Consider the following 26,052-nt stretch of genomic DNA (forward strand, 5'->3'; position numbering starts at 1 on the left):
CACTAGTGTGTACCTACTTACGTGTAATTGTAATATCGTTACTCTGTACCGTATATGTGACAATATTTATACATGACTACCTTCAAGAAGACTTCGATCACAGATATACAAGTATGAAGTAAATACATGCATCCGCAAATTTCGGCACCCGTTCAATCAATCCCGATCAAAATAAAATGTAAGCGGTTTACAAATGATTTTGAAATCTTTTAAAGTTATCGCACAAAAAGGAAAACACCAAATGGGTGTAATAACCAGTGTATTTCTTTATGTACGACTTAGGGTCCGTTCACACAGACCGGCTCGGAGGGCATCGGTCCGCATATTTCTTTTCGCACAAACCGGATAGTGTACGCTTGGAATTGACGGGAGTGATGCTGCCAACTACTTCACATAGACCGGCTGGTAAAGACCTGAAAGCGGATGCACTCGCAATCGGAGCCGATCGGATGCGTGAGGGAGAATGAGCACTCAGTCAAGAGCCGGTCGGCTCCTCTTATTATTTCACACGAAGCGCGTTCAAGCATTCTTAGTGACAATAGAAGTGCACATGCAAAAATAAACCTTAATACAATTAGGTACTCAAAACTGTGTTTCCAACGTGATAAAAACCTGCTCTCCTCTCCGAGCCGGTCTGTGTGAACGGACCCTTAGGCGCCTGGTCGCCTAAGTCGTACTACTTATAGGTGGTAGTGGAAGGTACTTGTTGGAAAAAATATTTTTTATTTGTTTTAAATTCTATATGATACTTTAATAACTAAAGATTAAATTTACGCACAAGATTTTGCTTATTTTAAATTACACAAAATATTGCAGCATTTTTCCCTTAAGGGGTACGACTTACCCAACCTTACCCTACCAACTTATAAGAAATAACCATTACTATAACAACTTACTTATACCTATTTAATTTTGCATACGCATGTAGGTTGAAGGTGGTAGAACCCTTTGTGGTTCGACTCCGGCGGCACCACCGCCACACCTATTTTTGCCTAATAACAGCAGTTTTGAAGGGTGTGGTAAGGGAGACATACTTTTCCGAGGCGTTCCAGCTTAGTCCTCAGGGGTAGCGGCGCATCTGTGGCCGACCTCAGGTAGGAATATCTAATCCTATCTGGGGTTGATTACAGATGTCCATGGGCGGTAGGAGCCACATACCATCAGGTGGACTGCATGCTCGTCTGCTACTCTTATATTATAGAAAAAAAAAAAGGTGGTAGAAATATTAATACTACTGCCACAACTATTTCTGCCGTATAGCTGTGTTCTATTTTGAAGGGTGTGGTACGGGAGGCATACTTTTCCGAGGCGTTCCAGCTTAGTCCTCAGGGGTAGAGAACGTGATTCAGAATTTTGTCGCGCCATCTCTTATTGTTAATTAGAAATATTTAATGGTATCTTTTTCAAATCAATTACCCTTAGGTCAATTCAAGTCCAATATAAATATATTGTATTAAATTGTGGATTATTGTTAACATTTACAAAAACATATACAGTAAATAATTATGTCTAGGATATTCTCGCCACAGACAGCATGAAATAATAATTATACATTTTCTTATTAGTATTTTAATAAAATTTAATAAAGTATTTTAATACGTAAAACATTTAAGAAGATGAAGGTATTATAATCGGTCTCAATAAAAATCCACTGTTTATATTACTATATATTATACAGTTACAAATATGTAAATATAATAAAAAAATAAAGAAAAAAAAACAAAAGCTTAGTAATAAGGTAAATGCGAAATCTTCGTGTCTAAAAAGATTATAAAATGTAGGGTATGACATAATTTTTTTGTGGTATATTTATGCCAAAGTGTTATCGCGCCCTTCTTTGGCACTTTATGCTGACCGACCGTGGGCTGTCGTTTGTCGTTTGATTTACGTACGAACGTCTGTTAATAATAAAATCAACCTATCTTATTATTCCTTACCTAAGATTAGAATTTGAAAATTTCCAGCCTGCAGAAATATTACATAAATTATTTATTTATTAATAATGAGCCATGTACGTGTAGGATATATTGTCTAATCAATAATGCAAATACACGTGTGAAAAGTTGCTCAACGGTTGTTTAGTATTTAAACTCGTATATTTAACTAGATTTGGTAGAATCGACCGATGTGAGATATTTCTAATAAAATAAAACATCTACCACTAATCCGTTTATTAAACAACAAATTGGACGTTCGAGCAGCAGCGGCGTAAGAAACTACTGAGTAGCTTCGTCAACGAAATAGTAGCCTATGGAAGTATCGTTCACGAAGAAGTTGGCAATGGTCGGTCAGGCTTACTTTCAGTAATATTTGATATAGTTATTAAAATATATAAAAGCATTCATGACCAGTCTTTCTTTATAAAATCTGCGCCGCGCTCTGCCACCATCATAATAGCTCCCTGCGGATTGCCTGTGGGTACCCTTGGCATTGACGAGGCGTCGATAACGCGTAGATCTGTAAGTTAAATAAGTATAGTAGGTATTATAAGGATCTTCCATCCATCAGCCCTTTAAGGTTCACTGCTAGACTTGGACCTAATTGTCACCTCTTAGTCGGTAACGTGCATTTAATTCAGCGGTTTTTCGCATTCTTCTTAAAAAACTTACTAACACAATTTTTGACCACATGAAATCGTGGACATCATTTCTAAACAAATACAGGTCTGTGGTCTAATATACCGCACATGCAGATGATAATTTTATTTTGAATGAAATTTTCGGGTCCGCAAACGCGTCATACATTAGAAAAAATACTTCCAATTCTAAATTGTAATAATTTTACATATCAAGGATACAGTAGAGAAAGAATTTTAAGTCAAAATATGGACTGTGAATATATAAGGTGGTATCATATTTTCTAATAAGCAAGAAAAAGTTAGAGATCCTGGTAGAGGTTTTGTATTACTCAAAATCACTTTTTTTATTCAGTATAAAAGTTATTCAAAAACAAAATACGGCGATAAATTTTGCGCCACCCTGTATATAGTTAAAACATTTCGTGTAATGTAGTAGTTTGAGTTTGATGCAATTTCAAACACGTAGACACTGACAGACATAAAATCTTACTTTTGATCCCGTAGACTCTGAGCTGAGGGTCTACGACGAGTCCGATGGCGGCGGTGCCGAGCTGGTGGTTCTGCGGGTCGGTGTGCTCGCGCGCCATGCACTGCAGCCACGCGTCCGACCACGCTGAGCTGGTGTCGCACTTCGCCGTCGATGACGGGTCCAGCCGAACGCCGTATTTATTCTTCATTATCTGCGAATTGGTGCAATAACGGTGTAATTTACTACCTTCTTTTTGGTTTACGTTTAGAGGAAATTAAATTAGAGGAAATTAACCTTTGTAGATTATTTATTCGATCGGTGGTTATATTTTAGCAAGGGATTGTTTTTTACACCTACGAGAATAGAAGGTCAAAAGAGTCTGGAAAAAACGTAAAAGTTTCTAACTCGTCCAAAATTTGGATTTTTTTCTATCTGTATTGTAGGGCTCCCTGGTGATAGACCTGGCGCGCTTAAAATCTGACCCTGTCAATGTTATACACATTAAAAGAAATAAGAAATAAAAGAAGGAAGAATAACCATTAACCCAAACGGTCTTTTCTATACTCTAAGATGCATTTCTGATCGGTCCAAAGTTATCCGTTACAATACCGTCATCAAATAAGAAATCACAGTGCGATGAAAGGAACACTCAAATTAAATTCATTTTTAATATCTTTCACTGAATACTTACATCTGTATCAAAGATTTGTTGAAGATATCTAGCAGCTTCCTTCACCATTTTCATATCATCAGGGTGGTCAAAATAATTGGGGTAAAATAGAGGAGGGTCGAAAGGATTGGCAGAGTGCAAGGTGAGATAGCCGACGCTTTTAGGTAGAAGGGCTATCCCGTTCGCACTGGAAACAAAGGTTATAAATTTACATTTTGCTTGGGGTCCGCTGCACCCTGCGCGATTACCTAGTACTTAAAAGTTATTTAATATTTAATTCGCTATTATTATTACTTAGCTGTTGTATTTGTGGAATATATTGTTTTAATGTGTTGCGTTAATAAAATAATAATGAAGGTGGTTTCTTCGTGGTTCGATCCCGGCGCCACACTTATTTCTACATAATAATAACAGTGTTAAGCGCTACTATGTGCTGGTTTGAAGGGTGTGTTAAGGGAGACATACGTTTCCGCGGCGCACCTCAGGCTGGAATCTAATTCTATCTGGGTTTTATTACAGATGACTGTGGGCGGCAGTAGCCATCGGGTGGACTGCATGCTCGTACACTCACAAAAATAAGTGTTTGAGTTTATGTATATATAGTATAACTGGCTGATGTCGCGTGCATGTGTGAGTATGTTGTATACGTATGCGTTTGTGTGATTGCCTATGTGATACTTACGAGATATTTCGTCCAGTTTCTGAGCATAAGCCATTTGTTTCGCCCACTTGTCCAGTCTTAGAGCAATCGGCGTAGAACCCATTGAAGAAGAACTGCAGATCTGTTTGATTGCGCTCTCTATCGGCTAGACTCGAGTACAGGAAGCCTGTAAGCTGTGCAAGTCAATGTCAGTTCATTACAAGAAGATTAAATTTTGTAGTTAGTATAATTATTTAAAACACGCCTGAATAATGTTTATTATTGAGTGTAACATTCCTCTATAAGAAACAACACGCTCTTCGATGAAGCGCACAGCAACAAAATGGATTTAGATTTTGCTAAATTCACAGAGGCCGAAAATGCAAACACTGTCGAAATAAAACTTTGTTATTATCTGCCCGTAAAAATGAATGATGAAGGAAATGATATTTAGCAGAAGAAGAAGGTAATACTAGAAAGGTGAATAACTACTCAGTTTTTTACAAGTGGATTTTCTTACAAGAGTGTCTAATATGTATGCACAAACCTGTGTAATACCAGTTGAACTCATTGGTCCGTTCCTATTCAGTAAATACTGAGTCAGGGTATTCCAATCCAATGCTTCTCTATTTTCCATCGTCGTTATGATGAAATATAACGTGATCCCAATATGGTTCCTCAAGTTGTATCCAACTGGAAGGTCCTTAACTAAGGAGATATTGAATTTTTGTAATGTTTGCTTCGGTCCTATTCCAGATAACATTAGAATTTGAGGACTGTTCAGAGCACCAGCGGATAGAATTACCTGTAATGATGGATATTCACTTTTTAATTATTTTCAGCTCAAAATACTAGTTCACACTACTTTTTTTCGTTGAAATAATCTTAATTTGCACACGGTTTTACTTTTTATATAACTGTACAGATTTTTGTCCTCCTCACTTCAACATGCAAAAGATTTATTCACACATCAAATGATAAAACTTTCCAAATAATGTAAATAAAATATAGGACTCCCAGAATAAATGTTAATTTGTATATTTGTGCAACTAAAATTAAATTTATCCATTTAGAACGTGCACAATGCGGGCTGATAAAAATCATGTACTTTAAAAAGAGAAAATTTTCTTCGGCAGAACTTTATCGTTTAAGCAACCTACTTTCGGTTAGGAAGCTATATGTGCAACATACTGTAATAAAAAGACATAAAAATATTTTACCGTTCAAAGCTGATAACAAAAACAGGAGAAGGAATAAGGTAGTTCCTATTCCTCAAACCAAAACACTATTTGCAGATATGCAACTAGACAAGAGATCATCTCTCCTTTACAATTTAATTAATGATAGGCTAAAAATACATGATAAAACAAAATATGAATGCAATAAACTTGTTACTAATTGGTTAAAAACCCTTACTTACGAGGAAGTAGAAAATCTGATACAAGGTTTAATTACATAGGAAAAAAAGAAAAAGAAATAAATAAATAAAATAACACACACACACACACACACACACACACACACACACACACACACACACACACACAACTCACACACACATACACTGTGTAATACTTTAAATATTTATTGTATCCAATGTTTTTCTATGTGCAATGTTGGAAGAGCGGGGCTCACCTAACACAAGTAAGTAACATTGCTTATCAGGTGGGCTTCAATAACTTTATATATAAGGAAAACATTGTAGAGAAATAAATAAAAAATTTTGATTTTTTGATTTTGATTTTTGATATTACACATCATGGCGAAAAAACTTAATATGGCATTTTTAAAATCAAAAAATGTTATATTCTTATGTTCATGGAATATGATAGATACAGAAAAGACGAGGACAAAAACAAAATATAATTATTTATTGTGAATTGAAGATGAGGCAGAATATACTATGCACTTATTATAAAATCTATAATTATACTTTTCAAGAAACCAATCTATATACCTACTTCTTTAGAAGCGTATGCGGTCCTTTGTTTCCCCGACTGATCGAAGAACTTTACTCCCACAGCACGTGTCTCTCCATTACACGTGTCCGTCAAAACTTTGCTGACGTGTGCGTTTAGAGCGATGTCGAGATTGGGTCTCTGTGACAAATATGCTCTTGCTGTTGTGTAACGTTGTCCATCCCTAAAAATACAAAGGGGTCTTGAAATTTTCCCATTATTAAATGTTTACAGTGTAGCAACCCTCTGCCTTCGTTCTGAGAAGTAGGTATACTCGGCTTAAGCATACCCGTGGACCTGACAAAGAGTGCCCAAAGGCACACCGTGAGGTTTTAGCTAGTAAGAGTCCAGCATATCCTCTTCCCTGTTCCGCAGCTGGGAGGAACCCATGAAGAGTTTCCCCACGAAAAAAAGTACACTCAGCTATGGACTAGTGATGAATCAAAACAAAAGATTTTTTTTATAATTAACGAGTACCATTAGGTAGATGGTAACTGGCAACTGCCGTCCATGGATATCTATAATCAATCCCAGATACGATTAGCAATCACGTGCTACCCTTGACTTCCTTGAGGAGTTAATTGGAACGTGTCGGACAAGTGCGTCTCCTTACCATCATAAAATCGGACCATAGCAGCGCTTAATACTAGTGTTATAACACAGACAGACAGACAGAAATAAGTGTGACCGTGGGTGCCTTTAGAATCGAAACTGAATGAATTCTTACTTGATAGACTTAAAGATGATGAAAATGTAAGAATGAGAACTTACAATGTAAACATTTGTGCGATGTTAAATCCATCAGGCGTCGCTGGATCATTCATATCTTTGATAACGGGTAGACCTGCCTCATCGACTGCTTTGAGCAATTCGAACAGGAACGGTGGTTGATAATTGAACTGTAAGAGATGAAATTAGTTTTTACTTATTATAGTGTAGTGACTTCTCGCAACTTGTTAAGAGATGGCGCTACAGGTTTCTGAATCACGCTATCGAAGTTTTCACAACATCTTGTAGATCCACACAACATCTTGACGCTCCGAACTGAGACTGGAACACGGCTCCTTCCCGGGCATGATTGCCTAGTCCGGCGGGAGAACTCCCTTTATCAAACACGTATGAATCATCAATCTATACTATAAAAAGATCCCGAAATCGCTTATGAGCAGTGGATTTCTATATTTAAGAAGTACGTAGGTCGAAGACAAAAAGTTCCCAAAAATGTCACCTTAACCTATACTATAGTGAGTCAAGTCAATAATAGTAAGAGTAAGAAATACATTTTATTTTCAAAAGAAGGTGGCAACTGGCAACCCTACTCTCGCTCCATTCTTTGGAACATCACCGCATGGCTACGATGACCTTGAGAAAACCTACAATAATATGCCTTGTCGATATCGTGGCACGGTCGGTTGTCAAGTCACGAGAATATTATGACTGTAATCACAGGTAGTCTAGAGAAATGTATACAAACTATAAATCATCATCATCGTCAACCTATTACTGCCGGGCACGGGTCTCCTCTCAGAATTAGAAGGATTAAGCCATAGTCAATCTCGCTAGCCAAATACGAATTGGTAGACTTCACATACCTTTGAAAACTTTGACGATTTTAAGATTTAGATATGCAGATTTCTTCATGATGTTTTCCTTCACCGTTGAAGCAAGTTATAAGCAATTTCTAACTATAGATATGAGATTCTTATTAAACATATAAATACTTCGCCTGTTATTAATAATTAATCTATCTCTACTAAAGATTACAGTAATTACAGACGGCAGAAATTGTAAAATATCGACCGATTGTAGGCAAAAATTGGATAGAACGATTAGTATTAATAATTATTTAGAACGATTAGTATGATATCAACATAAAAAGTCTGGATAACGATAATGCTGATAAGTTGCTAATACCAATCAAAGACTGCCAAAAAGAAGATCGCCCAACCTACCCATTTTTGTACGCCTAAAGTCGTCATTCGTTCCTAAATTACTTTTAGCTACCTGTATTTGGTTATTTCATTTATGTCTCTCTATATTATTTAAAGTCGTTATTTTATAATGACCAAGACGCGAAATTAGCAAGACTAGTTTTAGCAGTAGCTATAAATAAGTCTATGTATTTTTGAACTGACAGACAGACTTTAAAATCAAACAAATTAATTTAATTATACCATCTTGAACGTACAATTGTTACCGTGATTCAGGAAAATGAACAACGCCATCTAGTCACATATCTATACATTAATATTAATACACAGCATTAGTAGTTGTCGTGTCGTATATATAGCGTTCACTTGTAGTTTTTAGATATTATTTCTAAATATTACATTGTAGGTTTCTAACATGTACATTTTATCGCGCAGGTCACAGTCGTTTGAATAAGAAGGTGGTTTTCAATTACGGTTATCAATGAAATAATATTCAATATATATATAATAATTATTATCGACAGCAACAACGCTATTAACTCTTTCTATTTATATTTCTTACCCCGATGTTAAAACAATTCAAATAATTCAGAGTCGTACCCGTTGTATAGGCATTGGTCCAGTGTCTGAGTGGCAACTTTCGCTGACAACAGTTCCGATTTCTCTGTTGCCTTCCGACATGGCGAAATATGGAAGATTCTCTTTCCAAGACCAGCCTACAGCTCCCAATTTTACCCAATCATCATAGTCCGCCTTATGGCCGCGGTGATACATCATACCGTTTAGCAGAGATGATCCACCTGCAAATATAATTCGATAAAGTCTTTACTAAGCAAATATTTTAATGGAAAAGTGACCAAACAGTACGATTTGACCAAAGAGATATCACGTCTATTTCTAGCGTGAAGTATTTTCTACGTTTTGGTAAATAGGTGTGGATGTTGGCTAACTTACTTGAAGCGACCATTTTAGTCCTCAAATATTTATTTTAATCCAGACTGTGACCTACACACCTTTTTTTTATAATATAAGAGTAAGAGACGAGCATGCAGTCCACCTGATGGTAAGTGGTTACTGCCGCCCATGGACATCTGTAATCAACCCCAGATAGGATTAGATATTCCAACCTGAGGTCGGCCACAGATACGCCGCTATCCCTGAGGACTAAGCTGAAACGCCTCGGAAAAGTTTGTCTCCCTTACCACACCTTTCAAACCGAAACACAGCAGTGTCTAACACTGCTGTTATTAGGTAGAAATAGGTGTGGTGGTGGTGCCGCCGGAGTCGAACCACAAAGGGTTCTACCACCTTCAATTATCAATATTGTCGGTCCCTGTTCTATATTATTATGAAGTAATTTGCCCATGGACGGTAGTGATCTTATCATCAGCTGGATTGCAAGCTCGTTTCTTACTTTAATTTTATATGAAACCAAGTTTAACTATTTTAACCCCAGCCGCATTTTTTTGTATTCACACAGGATTGAGAAAGAATGCCATCAGGCTTTAAGTTTGCCTTTTGCACCATAACTTTATCTTAGAGGTGATACAATAAATTTAAAAAAAAAACACATGATTCGTGAAAATTTACAATAAGTATTTATCTTTTGGATGTTTCCAATAAATATTTGTAGTCTCGACTTGCAGACTTACCAAGTCCTTTTCCTCTCGACCATGTGCAGCCTTGTCCCTCTTGGTTCAGACAGTAGTTGTCAGGCACCGTCTGATATGACCAGTCAAGTTCCTTATTTAACCAGAATGTACGGTAGAACGACGGCGGCCGAACACCAATAGGTTCTGGTCCACCAGCTTCTAACAGCAAGACCTGGGTTCCAAGACAAGACCACATCTTGTTTTATTATAATCTCTAATATTTGAACACCCGATTTTAATAACAATTTTTGCAACTTCGATTATTCTAATAGGCAGAAATTGTCAAATCTGTATTTTTCTAATAGTTAGAAATTGTAAATTTCGATTTTGGTAGACAAAACAAAGAACAGATAATAACGGAGTAAATTAATAATGGAGTAATAAATTAATAACTGAGGTTATAATGGTTTAGGATCGTCATCGAGATATATACATAGGTTATGTTTTGAGAATAATATTTCAATTGTTATGTGAACGTTATTTTTCTTCTGTGACGCTGTTTTTGCATTTCAGTAAAAGAGTAGGGATGCCGGCTGGCTTATGATGGCTGGATGAAGATATTGAGTTGCAAAGATTTGTGCTTCCAATATGTACAAAAAATATGATTAAATAAGTAATGTAATTATTGACACATTCCTCAACGTTTGCGTTATAAAAACTATATAGTTAAGATCGCTTTACAATCGTAGATTAGAGTAACGACCTCACATAAGTAGTTTTTTATTTGCATTTAAGTAAGCGCTTATTTGACAGTATAAAACATATCTTAGTGGCGAAGTAAACCGTTATAACTGCTATTTAAGATCAATTAATTGTGGTTCGAAACCCTTCGTATGTGAATCCAACTCACACTAGGTCATTTTATGTATGGACAATTGGACAAGTTAAGTTAGGAAACTTATATATTTATTTTTTTATTTGAGATTTGAGTTCGATCCGCGGCCAAACAGATGTCTGAATTATGAATTTAGATGCTATGGGTCTGGGTGTTTGTGTATTCGTCTGTGTCACTCTCAATACACGAAATAGTGTGGGGCTGTGAGTGTAGAAAGTGATTATTTATTAAAGTTTATCTTACATTATACTTCCCACCTTCACTCAACCGACCAGCTACGATCGAGCCCGCAGTGCCTCCACCGACCACAATAAAGTCGTACTGCTCGCGAATCTTCCTCACAGGCTGTATCCTCTTGCAGGGCGTGGAGATGTTGCATCGGCCTTTCAGGTAGCCCTCTAGGAGAGTCATGAAGAGGATCACACCGCTGCATATTGGCGAGTTCACTAGCGACACTCCTTCATCTATTATCGGACAACCGCACGCCTGGAATGATATTTAATGTTATTTATCTTAGCTTACCTACATTATTAAATCATGGGTAATTGATACGTACCTAGTAATTAATTGTCTGGTATTGAATTTAATATAAATTTGACTCGTGAATGATTCGGTACCGAGTCGCCGAGTTATGTGGGATTTTTACCGCACTAAAACCACCCCGGTGGCCGTCCTCTGCGCTGCGTTGAGGGCTCCGGGATCTCCAAAGGAACGCAACCGGAGTCCTCTTAGCGCGTTGCCCCGTCGGGCTCCGCCCAGGTGAGCTTGACGCTCGCCACACCATCTGGTGTATATGACGGTATGCGACCACACATACCGTCGTCCTTCCCGGGGCCGCTGGCCGGGCGGTTCGAGCTCCCACTGTTGCCGCCCGCAACCCCGGAAGCCCCCTTTTAGTCGCCTCTTACGACAGGCAGGAGATACCGTTGCCCTATTCTAGTCCCGGAACTACAGGGACAACCAACTGATAACCTACTTAACTCTTTCAATAGAAATTAAGCGATTCTTGCTTTTCTCTTCTATGCGCTTTACGCTATTGTTACAAGGCATAAATGTGACGGTAGTTCCCACAGACCTGTATTTGTTTTGTCAGGGGGGTTACTACCATCACTTAAAACAATTTTATTTTAATCATACTTTTACTTTATTTGCAGGAAATTTAACTTTTAAAGCAAAATATGACAACTTCAGTGGTTTAATACAATAGATGCGCGAAAAATTAATAAGGGTTTAAGTTTGTTCAACTGTGTATGACGGAATATTTTACTGTTTTAAGGAGGAAATAAAACTTTCCTGAACTATGATGGTTTTTAAAAGATGGTGGGACGTCCCCAGGTCTGTGGTAATACCTACCGCTACACTCGTAGAGTTCTTATTTTTTTTTTTTGACGAGGGGGAAACCTTCAAAAGGTACCCGATGCCTTGGGAGCGACACAGGGTTATGTGGGACTCTTACCGCACTAAAACCCCCCCGGTGGCCGTCCTCAGCGCTGCGTAGAGGACTCCGGGATCTCCAAAGGAACGCAACCGGAGTCCTCTTAGCGCATTGCCCCGTCGGGCTCCGCCCAGGTGAGCTTATCGCTCACCGCACCGTCTGGTGCGTACGACGGTATGCGACCACACATACCGCCGTCCTTCCCGGGGCCGTTGGCTGGGCGGTTCGAGCTCCCACTCTTGCCACCGACGATCCCAGAAGCCCCCTTTTAGTCGCCTCTTACGACAGGCAGGGGATACCGTAGCCCTATTCTTGTCCCGGAACTACAGGGATATCGTAGAGTTCTACCATACTTACAACACATATGTACGATTATATACACGTGCCACGGTCGCAAAGTGTGGAGGAGGCCTAAATAAACTTTTTACTGTATTTAATGTCCGAATTGTTTGTTGATTTATGTAACGTATCGTAAGGCTATCTGAGCACCAGACACATTATAAGCAATTAAGCAATCATTTAATTACTTACATGTGAATTAATCAGTGCTTAGAAATACGTAAGAAGTTTTTGTTTTTAAACGAATGTTAATAAAACTTCGAACTACATTCACCTAACTGCATTTTTACTGGACAAGTTCATAATTGACACAAGTAATTTGCAAGTGCATTGATACTTCCGACATTATAAATGAATACTAGGAATAATAAGAAAAAAATAAAAAAGATAACTGACAAGTGAAATGAAATGTTATACCTAAATATAAGTAGTTGAATAGCATAGTTTAGCAGGTATTAAAAGATTTCATAAATGTATAAAAAGCGTTTGATACGTTCAATCACCCCCTTTTATGGACTAAAGCAGAAAAACAGGAATAATTTTTAAATCACTTTTAAGGTACAGATAGTAACAGCTGAAAAAATATTTTCAGTTATAATAAAGCATCGGGGTGTCTCAAGGATCCATCCTAAGTCCTAAGCTTTTGACAATACTTATATGGCGGTAGTTGTATTGACTTCAAAAAGTGCTCTGTAAAGAACCTATTTTGAATAAAAAATGTTGATTTGATTTGATTTATACACATGTAGTTATAATATGTATTAATTGCCACATATACCTTTATGCGTTTTAAGTTCCAAGCATAGATTAGTAAAGATACTTCGCCGCCTTGAAATTGAATGAAGCCACAAACGGCTTATTTTCGTAAGTTCTTTTTTTGAATTCTTGACAAATAAAATCATTTTTAGAAAAAATTATAATACTTTAGTTAGTATTATACTAATACTGCGTAATTTACATAATAAATAAATAATTATTTCAAATATTTTAGGGATATTTTAGCACGGAGACGTGGCAAAACTTTTTTACGCAACTATTTTAATTTTCAAAACTGGGTACATTTTCTTGTTAGGAGTGAGTAATCTTTACTAATCTATGATTCCAAGATTAATTTATTATTTTAATTCGCATACATGCGTTAAGGAATAATGAAAGTTCTTACCTCAGGCGCTAAGATCATGGCTGCAAATAAGTGGTTACTCTAAAAAAAGAAAAAGAAAAGAAACGAAATTATACCATTGGCATATTAATTTTAGGTAGACCTTGTCATGTCTCATTTAGGTTTTTTAAATGCAAAAGTCATTATAGGAACCCTGTACCATTAATCTATGGGTAATCTATAGGTAATCATAGAAATAATTAATTTCGTATCAACTACTTACAATTTTTACTCTATTACGATGAAGTAATAAGGAAAGTTTTCAGAGGTATATGTGTGAGAAGACTCTCATGATGGAACAGATGAACTTACGTACACACGTATGTTCATCTGTTCCATCATAACTTCTAAAGTTATACTTATCACACATTTCCCTCCGCAGTCGTACAAAAACTGAAGCCGGAGTACCTATGTATAAATAGCTTTCCAAAGAGTATGAACCAAGAAAATGATTACCTATGTCATGTTCAGAGAATAGGTCGGATGCTATCTTGCCCTACGTAAGAATAAACTCAGGTTTAAGTGATTCGGATACGATTACGACTATACTCTGCATAAGCTTATAATATATTGTTACGATATAAATACATAAAACACAGTTTTTAGGATTCCGTACCCAAAGGGTATAAAAGAAACCCTATGACTAAACCTTTGCTGTCCGTGTCTCTTAAACCGTCTTAGATAGAGGTTTTATTTTTTTACAGAATACATATATATTGGAGTACCCTTACACGAAACTTTTGAACTATAATAGGAAGATATTATAACAAATACATACAATGAAAACTCCGTGTGCGAGTTGGACTCACACTTGGCAAATTATTTAAATTTCTTATTTGTTTCTATCTGTATAAACTAATCTTGGAAATTACTTACTACATAAAAAAGAAACAAAAAATAATAAATGACAATGATTATAGAAAAAAAGACAAACCCACTGAGTTTCTTGCCGGTTCTACTCAGTTGAAGTCGTGTTCCGATCCGATAATATGTAGTAGAAGAAAATATCTAGCTGACAATTTGTAAAAAAAAACAAATCTAAGTGCTTCCGCAGGCCTACATAGAATAAATGTATTTCATTACATTTCACTTGACTTAATTAAACTGGGTTTTAAATACGGTTAATCTAAATATATATAACTCAAACGTGACTGACTGACATAGTGATCTATCAACGCACAGCCCAAACCACTGGACGGATCGGGATGAAATTTGCCATGCAGGTAGATGTTATGATGTAGGCATCCGCTAAGAAAGGATTTTGATCAATTCTACCCCCAAGGGGATAAAATAGGGGATGAAAATATTACTTCGTAAAGCGAGCGAAGCCGCGGGCAAAAGTTCGTAAAGGATAAAATTACAATTTACTGTTGCGACTCGACTCGTTTCTATATTCATACCGGACAAGTAGTTTAGCGGGGATCTACCTGAGCGGCGAAGCTCGTTAAAAGTATAATAATTAACTATCTGCGTACCTTGCGTGCTGGGTCTGAATTAAATAAATAGCGCGTGCATTATCTTATATATTACAATCGTTGCTAGGGAAAACATATTAATCATATTCTAATTTAAAAGTATCTTATAAAAACAATATATACTTAGTCTAATTGCAAATATACAATCTATTGATATAATGTGTTATGTAAATAAGCGGGTTGTATAAAGAAAATAATAGTTTCATTGTTTCAGCAATTCGTACTTCTTCGAACGAGTAAGTAGTTTGATATTCATATTGTGATAAAGCAGTGGTAGCCTAGAGGTGAAGGAACTCGGCCTCTTGATCGAGGAGTCCGAGGTTCAACTCCGCACGCTCCTCTGATTTTAAGTTAAATTTAATTTATATGCATATTAGAAATTAAATATCACACATCGTGAGGAAACCTTTATCTGAGAAATCTTTAAAAAAGTTTTCAAAGGTATGTAAAGTACCAACACTTGGCCAGCGCCGCGGACTATAGCCTAATCCTTCTCATTATGAGAAGAGACCTGTGCCACAGTAGAAATATTTTGTACTGTGCCTGAGCCAAGCAGTGGGTCAGTAATGGGGTGGTGACAACTCGCGACACATTAAAATCATTATTCTTATAAAAAATGTGAGATTGAGAAAAGTAAGGAGTACCTACGAATTGAAAGATTAAGTCTTGCCGGGCAGCTACGAAACGCCGCGTCTCGCATATGGCTATTTTAAATGGTTTATTTTATTTAACATTTCTTCTTTTTTCGTTCTGGGTGGTAGGTAGCTATGGTTAAAAGGTAAATTAGAGATAATTTTTATTATCCCAATTATTTACTTAAAGTAATTGGCTGAATTTATTATTATTATTTTATAATTTATCATATTAGGATTACGTAAAACTAAGTGTTTTTTGTGCCTGTCTATGTTTTGTAATTGTTTATTTCCAAAACGGCTGAATCGATTTTGATGCGACCTTCAATGAAAATTGGCCGATATGTGAAGAGTTTATTTGTTTTAAAAAAATCAGAGTTCCACGCAAAAAAGTTAAAATTCACAAAATCGACGCGAATATTTATATGTACTTTCAAACTTGAGTGAAACCGCGGGGTTAACTCGTCGGTAATATAACTGCAGACCTAAAGAAAAACCTTTGAAAATATTGTCAAAAACTCATAAACTAAAATAAAATATAGGATATATACATACCGTGATAAAAGATGGAAGAGACGTGGATCAAAAAATACCATAGTAAAAAATTCCACAACGGGAAAAAGTTACAAAAACCCCACATAAGAAGGGAAAACAACGTAATTCTCGCTAACTATAAGCAGCACATAATCATGCCGCTAAATCAACTTATAATATAATGGGGATTTACAGAATAATAAAAAGAAAATTTCATTACGTGCTCACTATTTTAGAAATACGCTACAATTACTAAGTAGAAGTAGCAAAACTGCAATTCGTATTTAATTTACGAGAACAAAACTTTTTTAATTACGTACATCATTTCCGTACAAAAATATGCATGAGGTAATGACCTCGCTCTGTCATTCTAGCACAGGAAGGCGGTAATCTTCTAGTGTGGTAATACTGCAACGCATTGTTCTTCCCGTCGCTTGTAATCTACTTAAATCGTAAGTAAATGGTCTACAAAGCCAAGCAACGTTGAGCGCGCACCGGAGTTGGGTTCTTCTTGTGGCTCAATAAGCACAATTCCGCGTTAAACCTTCGGTGCCGTTGGACTTTGGTCGTTTAGGATATTATCATTGATAAGCCTGACTGGAGAACTGATAGCTTGAAAAGACTCGACACGTATAAGTCACTAACAAAGTCCCTGCAGTTCCGTGATCAGAATAGGGCTACGGGATCTCCTGTCTGTCGGCCTGTCGTAAGAGGCGACTAAAGAGGGGGCTCCAGGGTGGCGGGCAGCGAGAGTGAGAGCTTTAACTGCCCAGCGACCCCGGGAAGGACGGCGGTATGTATGGTCGCCGTCGTACATACTGGACTGTGGTGAGCGTCATTCTCACCTGAGCGGACGTCGAAGGTAGCTAGGAGGACTCCGATTGTGTTCCTTTGTAGATCCCGTAGTCCTTTATGCTGAGGACGACCACCGAGGGGTTATTAGTGCGGTAAGACTCCCACAATCCTGTGTCGCTCCCACGGTACCTTTTTAAGGGACCGCCCTCGTTAACGATTGAAAAATGCCACTAACAGAAATTTCACAAATCACGAATACACATTGACCTCTTTAAAACCTCCCCAATGGTGAGGAAAGTTCTGTGTCCATTACCCAGCTGTGGGATATGAAAGGCAAACAAGAAGACACTAGGAATACACGACTTACTGTTGTCCGAGGGAAACTGAACTATTTCTGAACTTAATTTCATCTGATTTAAATAATGAATACATTTTAATACGACATTTAAATGCATACCTATAATTTTTTTTTCTTGATATCGCCTTATTATTCGTAATTGCATTTCTTATAAAAAAAATAATGGTTATAAAAATATCATATTTTATTCGCCGTGAGATTTTGATTACACTATAATTGTTTTCGTGATGCTTAATTAATATCGTAAATTTAAGAATTATGAAAACAAAAACCCGACTGCTAAAAATATAGCCTATGTCACACAATTCAGATGATGATTATGTGACAATATAATTAAATATATTTGATATACAGACATAGTTCTATTCAAGTAGAATTTTTCAAGTAGACAAGAAAACTGGTAGAAATAACGGGTCAGAATGTTTAAAATATTGAATTGTCATCAGTCCTTAATAAGTTTAATAAGCCAAATTTCAAGTTAATCCGACGTTTTGAAGGGGGTTAAAATCATGTTCAAAGATTCCGTTACATACTAACATACCAACATACCAACATACCAACATACATACGTCTGAAGCTAATAAAAGCGTATTAAAAAGGTACCGAAAATGACTTGAAACTTTTTATATTTCTATTTAATAATTTTCTATTAAACCAAAAAAATGATGCAAAAGGAAAAAATATATACTGAAAGAAATTAAAAAATATTTATAACATGATACTTTAGAAAAAAGGCAGTTTTTTAAAGTAAAGTTGATTTTGTTATTGTAATAATATTTTTATATGAAATACATTATTGACAGTAATAGAAATGTGGAAACATGTGAACGGACTGTCCGAAAATGTGAATAGAGTTTCCAGTTGAATAAAAAAAACGGTTCTAAGCATGTTCAAAGTTATCATAATTAAACTTTTTATTATTTACTTTACAATCTAAACTATTCTTCAAGATAGTTGGTAATTTTTTTATAGATGTTTCTCATAATACATATAATAAGAGAGATAGACAAAGTCTAAAAGACAGCGCATAATGCTGTTTCCTTACATGACGAGTTCTATCTTTCATTTCCTCCCAGATTCAATATGAAGTTGTTGCTTGTGGTGCGTTATGAAACTTTAGACCATAAAAATATTAAAAAGGGTCAGTAGCATGAGTGATGTTTTCTATGAACTATAGTTGCCGATTTCCCAAAGAAAAGAGTTTATCTATTCGTCGCGTAAATATATATTTTTAACCCATAGATTAATAAAGATACTTCGCCGCCTTGAAATTGAATGAAGCCACAAACGGCTTATTAGTAAGTTATTTTTTTGAATTCTTGACAAATAAAATCATTTTTAGAGAAAATTTACGAATAAATAACTAATACTGCGTAATTTACATAATAAATATACAATTATTTCAAATATTTTAGGGAAATTTTAGCACGGAGACGTGGCAAAACTTTTTTACGCAACTATTTCAATTCTCAAAACTGGGTACATTTTCTTGTTAGGAGTGAGTAATCTTTACTTATCTATATTTAACCTAATATAGGTATGTACTATTTAAATTTATTCAACTATTCTGCAAACCCTATATCGACACAATTTTAAATGTTAATTAGGTATAAGGTACCTATTTCAAATGAGAAAATTAATAGATAGAGAGTAATTATTCCCACTTACTTTAAAATTGCATTGTTCTATCGGTTTCAAAATGGAACGAAGACGTCACGATATCAACTTCTTTTTTTTAATTGTTCTATTTCAAATTACGAAATTTGCGTAAAGTGCATCAAACAATAAAGTAACATTTAATTTTATCCTCTATATAAGCTTAACGTTATCTGTTTGCCTTGGTTGTTTTATTTCGTTAATAAAATTATACAGTGGGATTAAACATTGAATTGCATACATTATTTATATATTTGTGCAATTACAGTCTACGGTTTTTCTGAAGTTAGGTGGCCAACCTATGTCTGGTTTTTGTAAGCATCGTCCTTTCAGAAACTATGATATTGGAATACATATTATTTACATTTATTTTTTTAATCCGTTTTATATCATTAGACACTTAGTGTCTAATGCTGTCGAGTCTCCTATCAGCAGAATAAGAAGGATTAGGCCATTTATAGTCCAGTAGTACGGTAATCTCCCGCGCTGGCTAAGTGTTAATTGATGGGTACTTTTTTAAACAACTCTCAAGGATTTCATTATAATGTTATCGTTAATAATTATGTGGTGGCTAATACGCGCAAAACTTTTAAAAATAAGAAGCCTTTTGACCATCAGACCCCTCAACGTTACGAAGCCAAGTTGCAACCACTCGGCTATCACGGCTTCTTTTTGTCAGAACGCATTTTTATAATTATCAATAATAATTGTAATTAACAAAATATACGGTAGGTACCTTTCTATTTCGCATGTATTATCCAGTTTAGATATATCATCTATTAGGTAGGTAGGTATAACCAAAATAATGCAAATATTTGTTCAAGTTTGCGCAATTGGTTAATATTAGCTGGTACATAAAGGATATAAAGGATTAGATATTATTTAACAGACTTCTTTTTCGTTACCTTTTCTAAGGAAAAATCTATAAGTTTATTAAACATACCTAATACCTATCATAGAAAGAAAATTGTTTAAAATATAATTAAGTATAGGTAGGTACCTACTCGTATAGTATTACTGAGAGAAAAAATAGCAATTAATTCATGATTTCATTAATGATAATGAAATGTAATGTAACTAAAAGCCCTTAATAAAATTCTAAAGGGATATTATGTAACTTAAACAAACTACCTACTTTAAATTATGAAACAGATACTTAATTTCAACCATGCGGGCGATTTATAGTGTACCAACTTATTTACATAACTAAATGATCTAAATAGCGTCTGTTTGGTAAATTGATGCATAATTTAAAAATATTTAAATTGACAAATATTTTATTAACCGACTTCAAAAAAGGAGGAGGTTTCTCAATTAGACCGTATATATGTTTTTTCTTTCTTTTTATGTTTGTTCGGGAATAACTTCGTCGTTTATGAACCGATTTTGATGACTTTTTTTGTTTGAAAGAAGATATGTTCAAGGTGGTCCCATGAGGAAATCAGGGTCTGATGATGGCGGACCAGAGAAATCGAGAGGAACTTTCCAAAATCGTAGGGGCAACTAGAGCGTTTGTAAGTTTTTTTATAAAGTATTTTTATTTATTGTATATTAATATAAACGTTAGTACATCATCACTAAAAAGGATGAAAAAGAAATTAACAAAAAATACAACCGACTTCTAAGTCATATGTCATGCGCTCATATTGGACACGCTGTTTACGCCGTTATCCAATGAAATATATTGATCGCCGACTTCAGAAATACTAAACAGAATATCCAACAATCCAACATTTATTTCAATTATTTTTTACTTTGTAGTGACATAGAAGTCGTTTGTATTTTTTTTATTATTTTTTATATTTTCATCTGTCCGCGTATTGTGACCAACATATTCCAAAAAATTGCTGAATCAATGTTGACGGTAGTTTCAGCCCAGTACAGAGCTAGAGCTAGAGTAGTTTAGAGTAGAGTAGAGTAGAGCTAGTTTCACGCTATTAATATCTAAGTTTCTATGAAAAATAAATAAATTGCGTAAACCTGAGATATTAAGGTTGTATCTTAATATCACTAAACAGGCCTTGAAAATGACAATTTCTTGTTGTGTCGTATATAAATGGTGATGGCAAATTAAAACAATATGCTATTGTTAGAATGTAACATGTCTAATATTTCTTAATTTATTCATTTTTATAATGGTTGCTCTGAAAATTTTGTAGTTTGTACAAGTATGCAAGATTGAAAATATTTAAGTACTCCGATAAGTACAAATTAAATATTTATATACAAATTTTACAATAGGAATTAATGTGACTTGTGTTGTAGGAATGTAAGATAAATTTAGAAATTAGGACTCCTTCAGACGGACCGCATATTTGAAATTGATATGTTAACTGTTTGCGGTAAGTTGTAGACTGCATGAAGTCGCGACCTCAACTGCACACTGTTGCAGCAAGAACTGCATGAATCCGATCCTTCACGTTGTTCATATACCTACATCTACTCTAAACAGGTTTGAAGGTGGTAGAACCCTTTGTGGTTCGACTCCGGCGGCACCACCGCGACACCTATTTCTACCTAATAACAGCAGTGTAAGGCGCTGCTGTGTTCCGGTTTGAAGGGTCGGAAAAGTCTGTCTTTCCGAAGCGTTCCAGCTTAGTCCTCGGGGGTAGCGGCGCGTCTGTGGCCGAAGAATAAGTAACTATAAGCGCGGACACATGCAATCGGTTTCAACCGCACACAACTGCACACAAATCGAACGTATCCACATTCCACTTCACTCGTGCGGTTCGTTTGTAATGTAACCTACTACAAGGTCTGTCTGAAGAACTCTTAAACAGGTACCTAATTTATCATTACTAATCTATATTCTATTCCAATATTAATATAGAATCGTAAAGAAACATCACCTTCACCTCTGTACTTCGGAAATTTCGCAAATAAGTACCTCCGCCCCTAAATCTACCACCACAAGATTGTTTGCGAAGTTACATCGGACGCTTAAGTTGATATACTCGGAGAGTCACTCACAGAACAATGCAGAGCAACGCGGCTTCTCGGTGAAATATAATAATGAAAACTAACCCCAACTAAATCCTTTATTGTGGATAATTATAACATTAAATATAATGTTTTTGCTCCTATTGTTAGCACTTACTTATTAGCGCCATCCAGTTCAGTGCCAAGTTACCAATTATTTAATGTTTAACTGGTTTAATTTATACAACTCTTTTTTTGTTTACGAGGGCGAAACCTTCAAAAGGTACCTGACGTTGAGGTACCCGACGACGTGGGAGCGATGCCGCGTTATGTGGGATTTTTACCATACTAAAACCCCCCCGGTGGCCATACTCAACGCTTGTTGGAGAACTCCGGGATCTTCGACGGAACACAATCGGAGTCCTCCAAGCGTGATGCTCCGATCGGGCTCTGCCCTGGGGGAGCATTCGCTCCTCCCACAACATCTGGTGTTTACGATGGTATGCGACCACACACAGCGCTGTCCTTCCCGGGGTTGCTTACTGGATGGTTCAAGATCCCATTCTTGCCGCTCGCAGCCCCGAAAGCCCCCTTTTAGTCACCTCTTACGACAGGCAGGGGATACCGTAGCCCTATTCTAGTCCCGGAACTTCAGTGACTAATTTATGAAATCCTAAAAATAGTTTGGAATGCAATAATGTCTCAATACGGACTTTTTCTTCTTGATTTTCATTACTTATTTGTATAAAAAGCTGTATAGGTGTACCTATTTGGATCTTTCGGGTGTTTCTTTTACTTCAATACTTAAATCACATCTCACCGTCGCCTCTATTAGCTTCCGCATTCACTTTCGCTAAGAAGGCCTTTACAACCCCTATTTTGTCGTCAGATTAAAGAAATTAAATGGTAATTTGTCCCAACGTATTTTCATAACTGATCTCACACGAAAATTAACTACTTAAACTACATAAAAATAAAATACTTTAAAAGGAATTGTGTTTTTATTAATCACATAGACTAGGTTTTCCTTCGCTAAGAAGTACAGCCCATTCGAGAATATTATGGATTCGCATGTGTGGGTTTTCGTTTTTAACTGAAACAAATAGAATTATGTATAATCCGAGAAAATAGTATACACCTTAAATCATTACCAACCTTTATAATAATTACAAACCTTTTTTATAAAATAAAACTAAAAAACGAACATGCAGTCGACGTGATGGTAAGTTATTTCCACCCATTAATGTCTGTAATCAATTCCATATAGAACAGAGGTTTCTACTTGAAGCCGATCACCTATCACCTATATGTAAATCAGCCGGTTACCACACCGAAACACGAGAATTGGTTCACGCGAGACATAGATGTGGCAGTGGTACCTCCCAAGTCAAAACATACTAGTCCTACGACCTTTCACCATGCAGTCCACCTGATGGTAAGTGGCTACTGCCGCCCATGGACATCTGTTATCAACCCCAGATAGGATTAGATATTCCTACCTGAGGTCAGCCACAGATGCGCCGCTACCCCTGAGGACTAAGCTGGAACGCCTCGGAAAAGTCTGTCTCCCTTACCACACCCTTCAAAACGGAATACAGCAGCTCCTAACACTGCTGTTATTAGGTAGAAATAGGTGCTGCGGTGGTGCCGCCGGAGTCGAACCACAAAAGGTTCTACCACCTTCAAAGATACCTAACAAATAAAGAAAAAAGTGGTAACAAGGAATATCTCAATGTATAATAGTTGAAACTCTGAATAAAATCTCTCATTTACGTTTCAAGTTCCCCGTTCAAAGGAACAATTTATATGGCCATACATATTACCTACAAGCTTTTGCCCGCGACTTCGCTCGCGTTACGAAGTAATATTTTCATCCCCTATTTTATGGCCTTGGGGGTAGAATTAATCAAAATGCCTACGTCATAACATCTACCTACAAGCCAAATTTCAGCCCGATCCGTCCAGTGGTTTGGGCTGTGCGTTGATAGATCACTATGTCAGTAGTATATACCTATGTAACTGTAATCTACTTATATATCTACTCTTCGAAAAAAAATACCAACCTTGTACTCTAACGAACTGCTTCGTTGGAACATCAGCAATACGCCATTTAGGCCTCCCCAGTTGAAAATGTGTGGTCGATGGAATCCCTTTGTGGAGCTCCTTTAATAAATACATTACATTAACAATATTACTTACTTTTATATATAACTAGCTGACCCGGCAAACGTTGTGTTGCCATATAAATAAAAAAATGTTAAGGGAGAACAACCCTTATCACTTAGGGGTAAGAAAAATAGATAGTAGCCGATTCTCAGATCTAATGAATCTGCATATAAAATTTGGTGAACATCAGTAAAGCCGTTTCGGAGGAGTACAGTAACTAACATTGTAACACGAGAATTTTATATATAAGATACATGCATAAGTAGGTAATTCTGAGGAGTTGAGGACTAAGAAGGCCTCGGATAAGTACGTATGGATGTCCTTTAATTGAGTAATGAAATTTCTACGATGGGAATTGCAATAGTAACTACTTATACCTATGATATCTAATTATAGACAAATTATAGTTACCGTAACTATTAGAAATTATTTGACGAGCTTTTATTTAACTAGCATTGTTAGTTTGTATACCAACAGTATATGATGGTCATCTTACAACTGTATTTGTTCGAACTCGGAGAGAGGTGAGGGGGTGGAGGGGGGTGGAGGGGGGTTGTTACTAACCACACTTGAATGAAAAACACATTTGTATGTTCCACTGAATATATATTAATAAATTTACAAGGGGCCTCTTATAGTATCTAAGAAAGGTTCTCAACAGCGTGATTCAACGGCTGTTTTAGCAGCGCCATCTAGTTTAATATTACGGAACTATCATATACAAATTATTTGGATATTGAACACAAATTTGAATATTGAACAGTATTTAAAAACAGTTAACTCCAACCTTTAGAACTGCAATTATGCATACACGTTCGTTTAGACGACAATACATGATTATAGCTCACTCTCATTTTAATGTGACCGACGCCCTAAATTGCCTAAATAGAGGAGCACTTTTTGCACCTCCATGATATGGGTATAAAAGTAAGGGTTTTATTTATTTATTTATTTACATGCCAACAGCAACACACACAATACATTATATAGTACTTAGAAGTACACTATAGTAGTATTAATAATAATAAGGTTCGTATGTGTGCCAATTATAGGCATGAACAACGTTTATATATTAGTCTGTATTTTTAATTTGTATGGAACAAATCGAACCATACGCAACCATTATAATGCTGACTGAGCATGGTAATAATGAAACAACCGCAACTGTTGCCCACTAGTTTCGATCTGTGCCATTTAACTATGATATAAGTGCTACTGATATAAGCAGTAATGGGTTGCTGATGATGATGATAAGTGCTACTTATGTGCTAATTTTTTTTTTTTTTTTGGTTTTCTGAGAAGAATTCAAAAACACAATAAGTATATTTTTTATTTATTCTTACTTGTTCCCATATATTTCGTCTTATAATCTTTGGTTCTTGGCGGTCAGATCTGGCTGATTTTGGGTTGTAATCAGGGGGATGGTACAACATGTCGTACGCACATAACGGCATATCCTTTGGTTTCCATTTCGTATTAAAGAAAGTTTCTTTGGACACCGGTATCACCATTTGGGTCATTAGCCTATCTTCTAACACCAGCGACATTTTTAGAAGATTTTACTTAAAATTTTGAAGTATATAGTATCATAATAGATTATTTTATGACATTTATAATATTTTGACTTCATAGGTAAAAAATAAAATATAATATAATAGGTAGGTACCTACTTAAATATTTAAAGAATTATGTAAATATTTTTTCAATGACTTCCTTAAATATAATTTTCTTAACTATTAACGACCGGCCCTATCTAACGACCGGCCCTATCTTAATTATATTTGAAATAAATTAAGTGAATAATTACATATTATTGTTACATGTTATTAGTGGACAATAGACGAATAGAGA

The 26,052-nt window shown here is 36.0% G+C and overlaps 1 protein-coding gene across 1 annotated transcript; it reads right to left on the bottom strand.

Moving 5' to 3' along the window:
* Nucleotides 1–1,730: 1,730 nt before the first annotated feature.
* LOC140746481 (glucose dehydrogenase [FAD, quinone]-like) lies at nt 1,731–25,810 on the bottom strand. Its single transcript, XM_073078634.1, has 13 exons — nt 25,545–25,810; nt 24,099–24,198; nt 23,048–23,128; nt 10,977–11,230; nt 9,899–10,070; nt 8,847–9,046; nt 7,087–7,214; nt 6,319–6,499; nt 4,905–5,162; nt 4,400–4,551; nt 3,739–3,904; nt 3,069–3,258; nt 1,731–2,457 (listed from the first exon to the last, which is right to left on the bottom strand). Exons 1-13 carry the CDS (start codon nt 25,746–25,748, stop codon nt 2,342–2,344), a joined length of 2,202 nt encoding a protein of 733 aa, XP_072934735.1. The 5' UTR covers nt 25,749–25,810; the 3' UTR covers nt 1,731–2,341.
* Between the last annotated feature and the right edge of the window lie 242 nt (nt 25,811–26,052).

This window comes from Epargyreus clarus, unplaced genomic scaffold (genome assembly GCF_041222505.1).
Source record: "Epargyreus clarus isolate Ecla_fem2 unplaced genomic scaffold, WU_Ecla_fem_2.2 ptg000012l, whole genome shotgun sequence".
Lineage (NCBI taxonomy): Eukaryota > Metazoa > Arthropoda > Insecta > Lepidoptera > Hesperiidae > Epargyreus > Epargyreus clarus.

Excerpts from the sequence above, each read along its gene's own strand:
- LOC140746481 (XM_073078634.1), bottom strand. The coding sequence starts at position 25,748 with ATGTCGCTGGTGTTAGAAGATAGGCTAATGACCCAAATGGTGATACCG. Across the intron at positions 7,215-8,846 it reads GACCAATGCCTATACAACGG|TTCAATTATCAACCACCGTT; the intron begins GTACGACTCTGA and ends CATCTCTTACAG. Across the intron at positions 4,552-4,904 it reads GTTCAACTGGTATTACACAG|CTTACAGGCTTCCTGTACTC; the intron begins GTTTGTGCATAC and ends TGACTTGCACAG.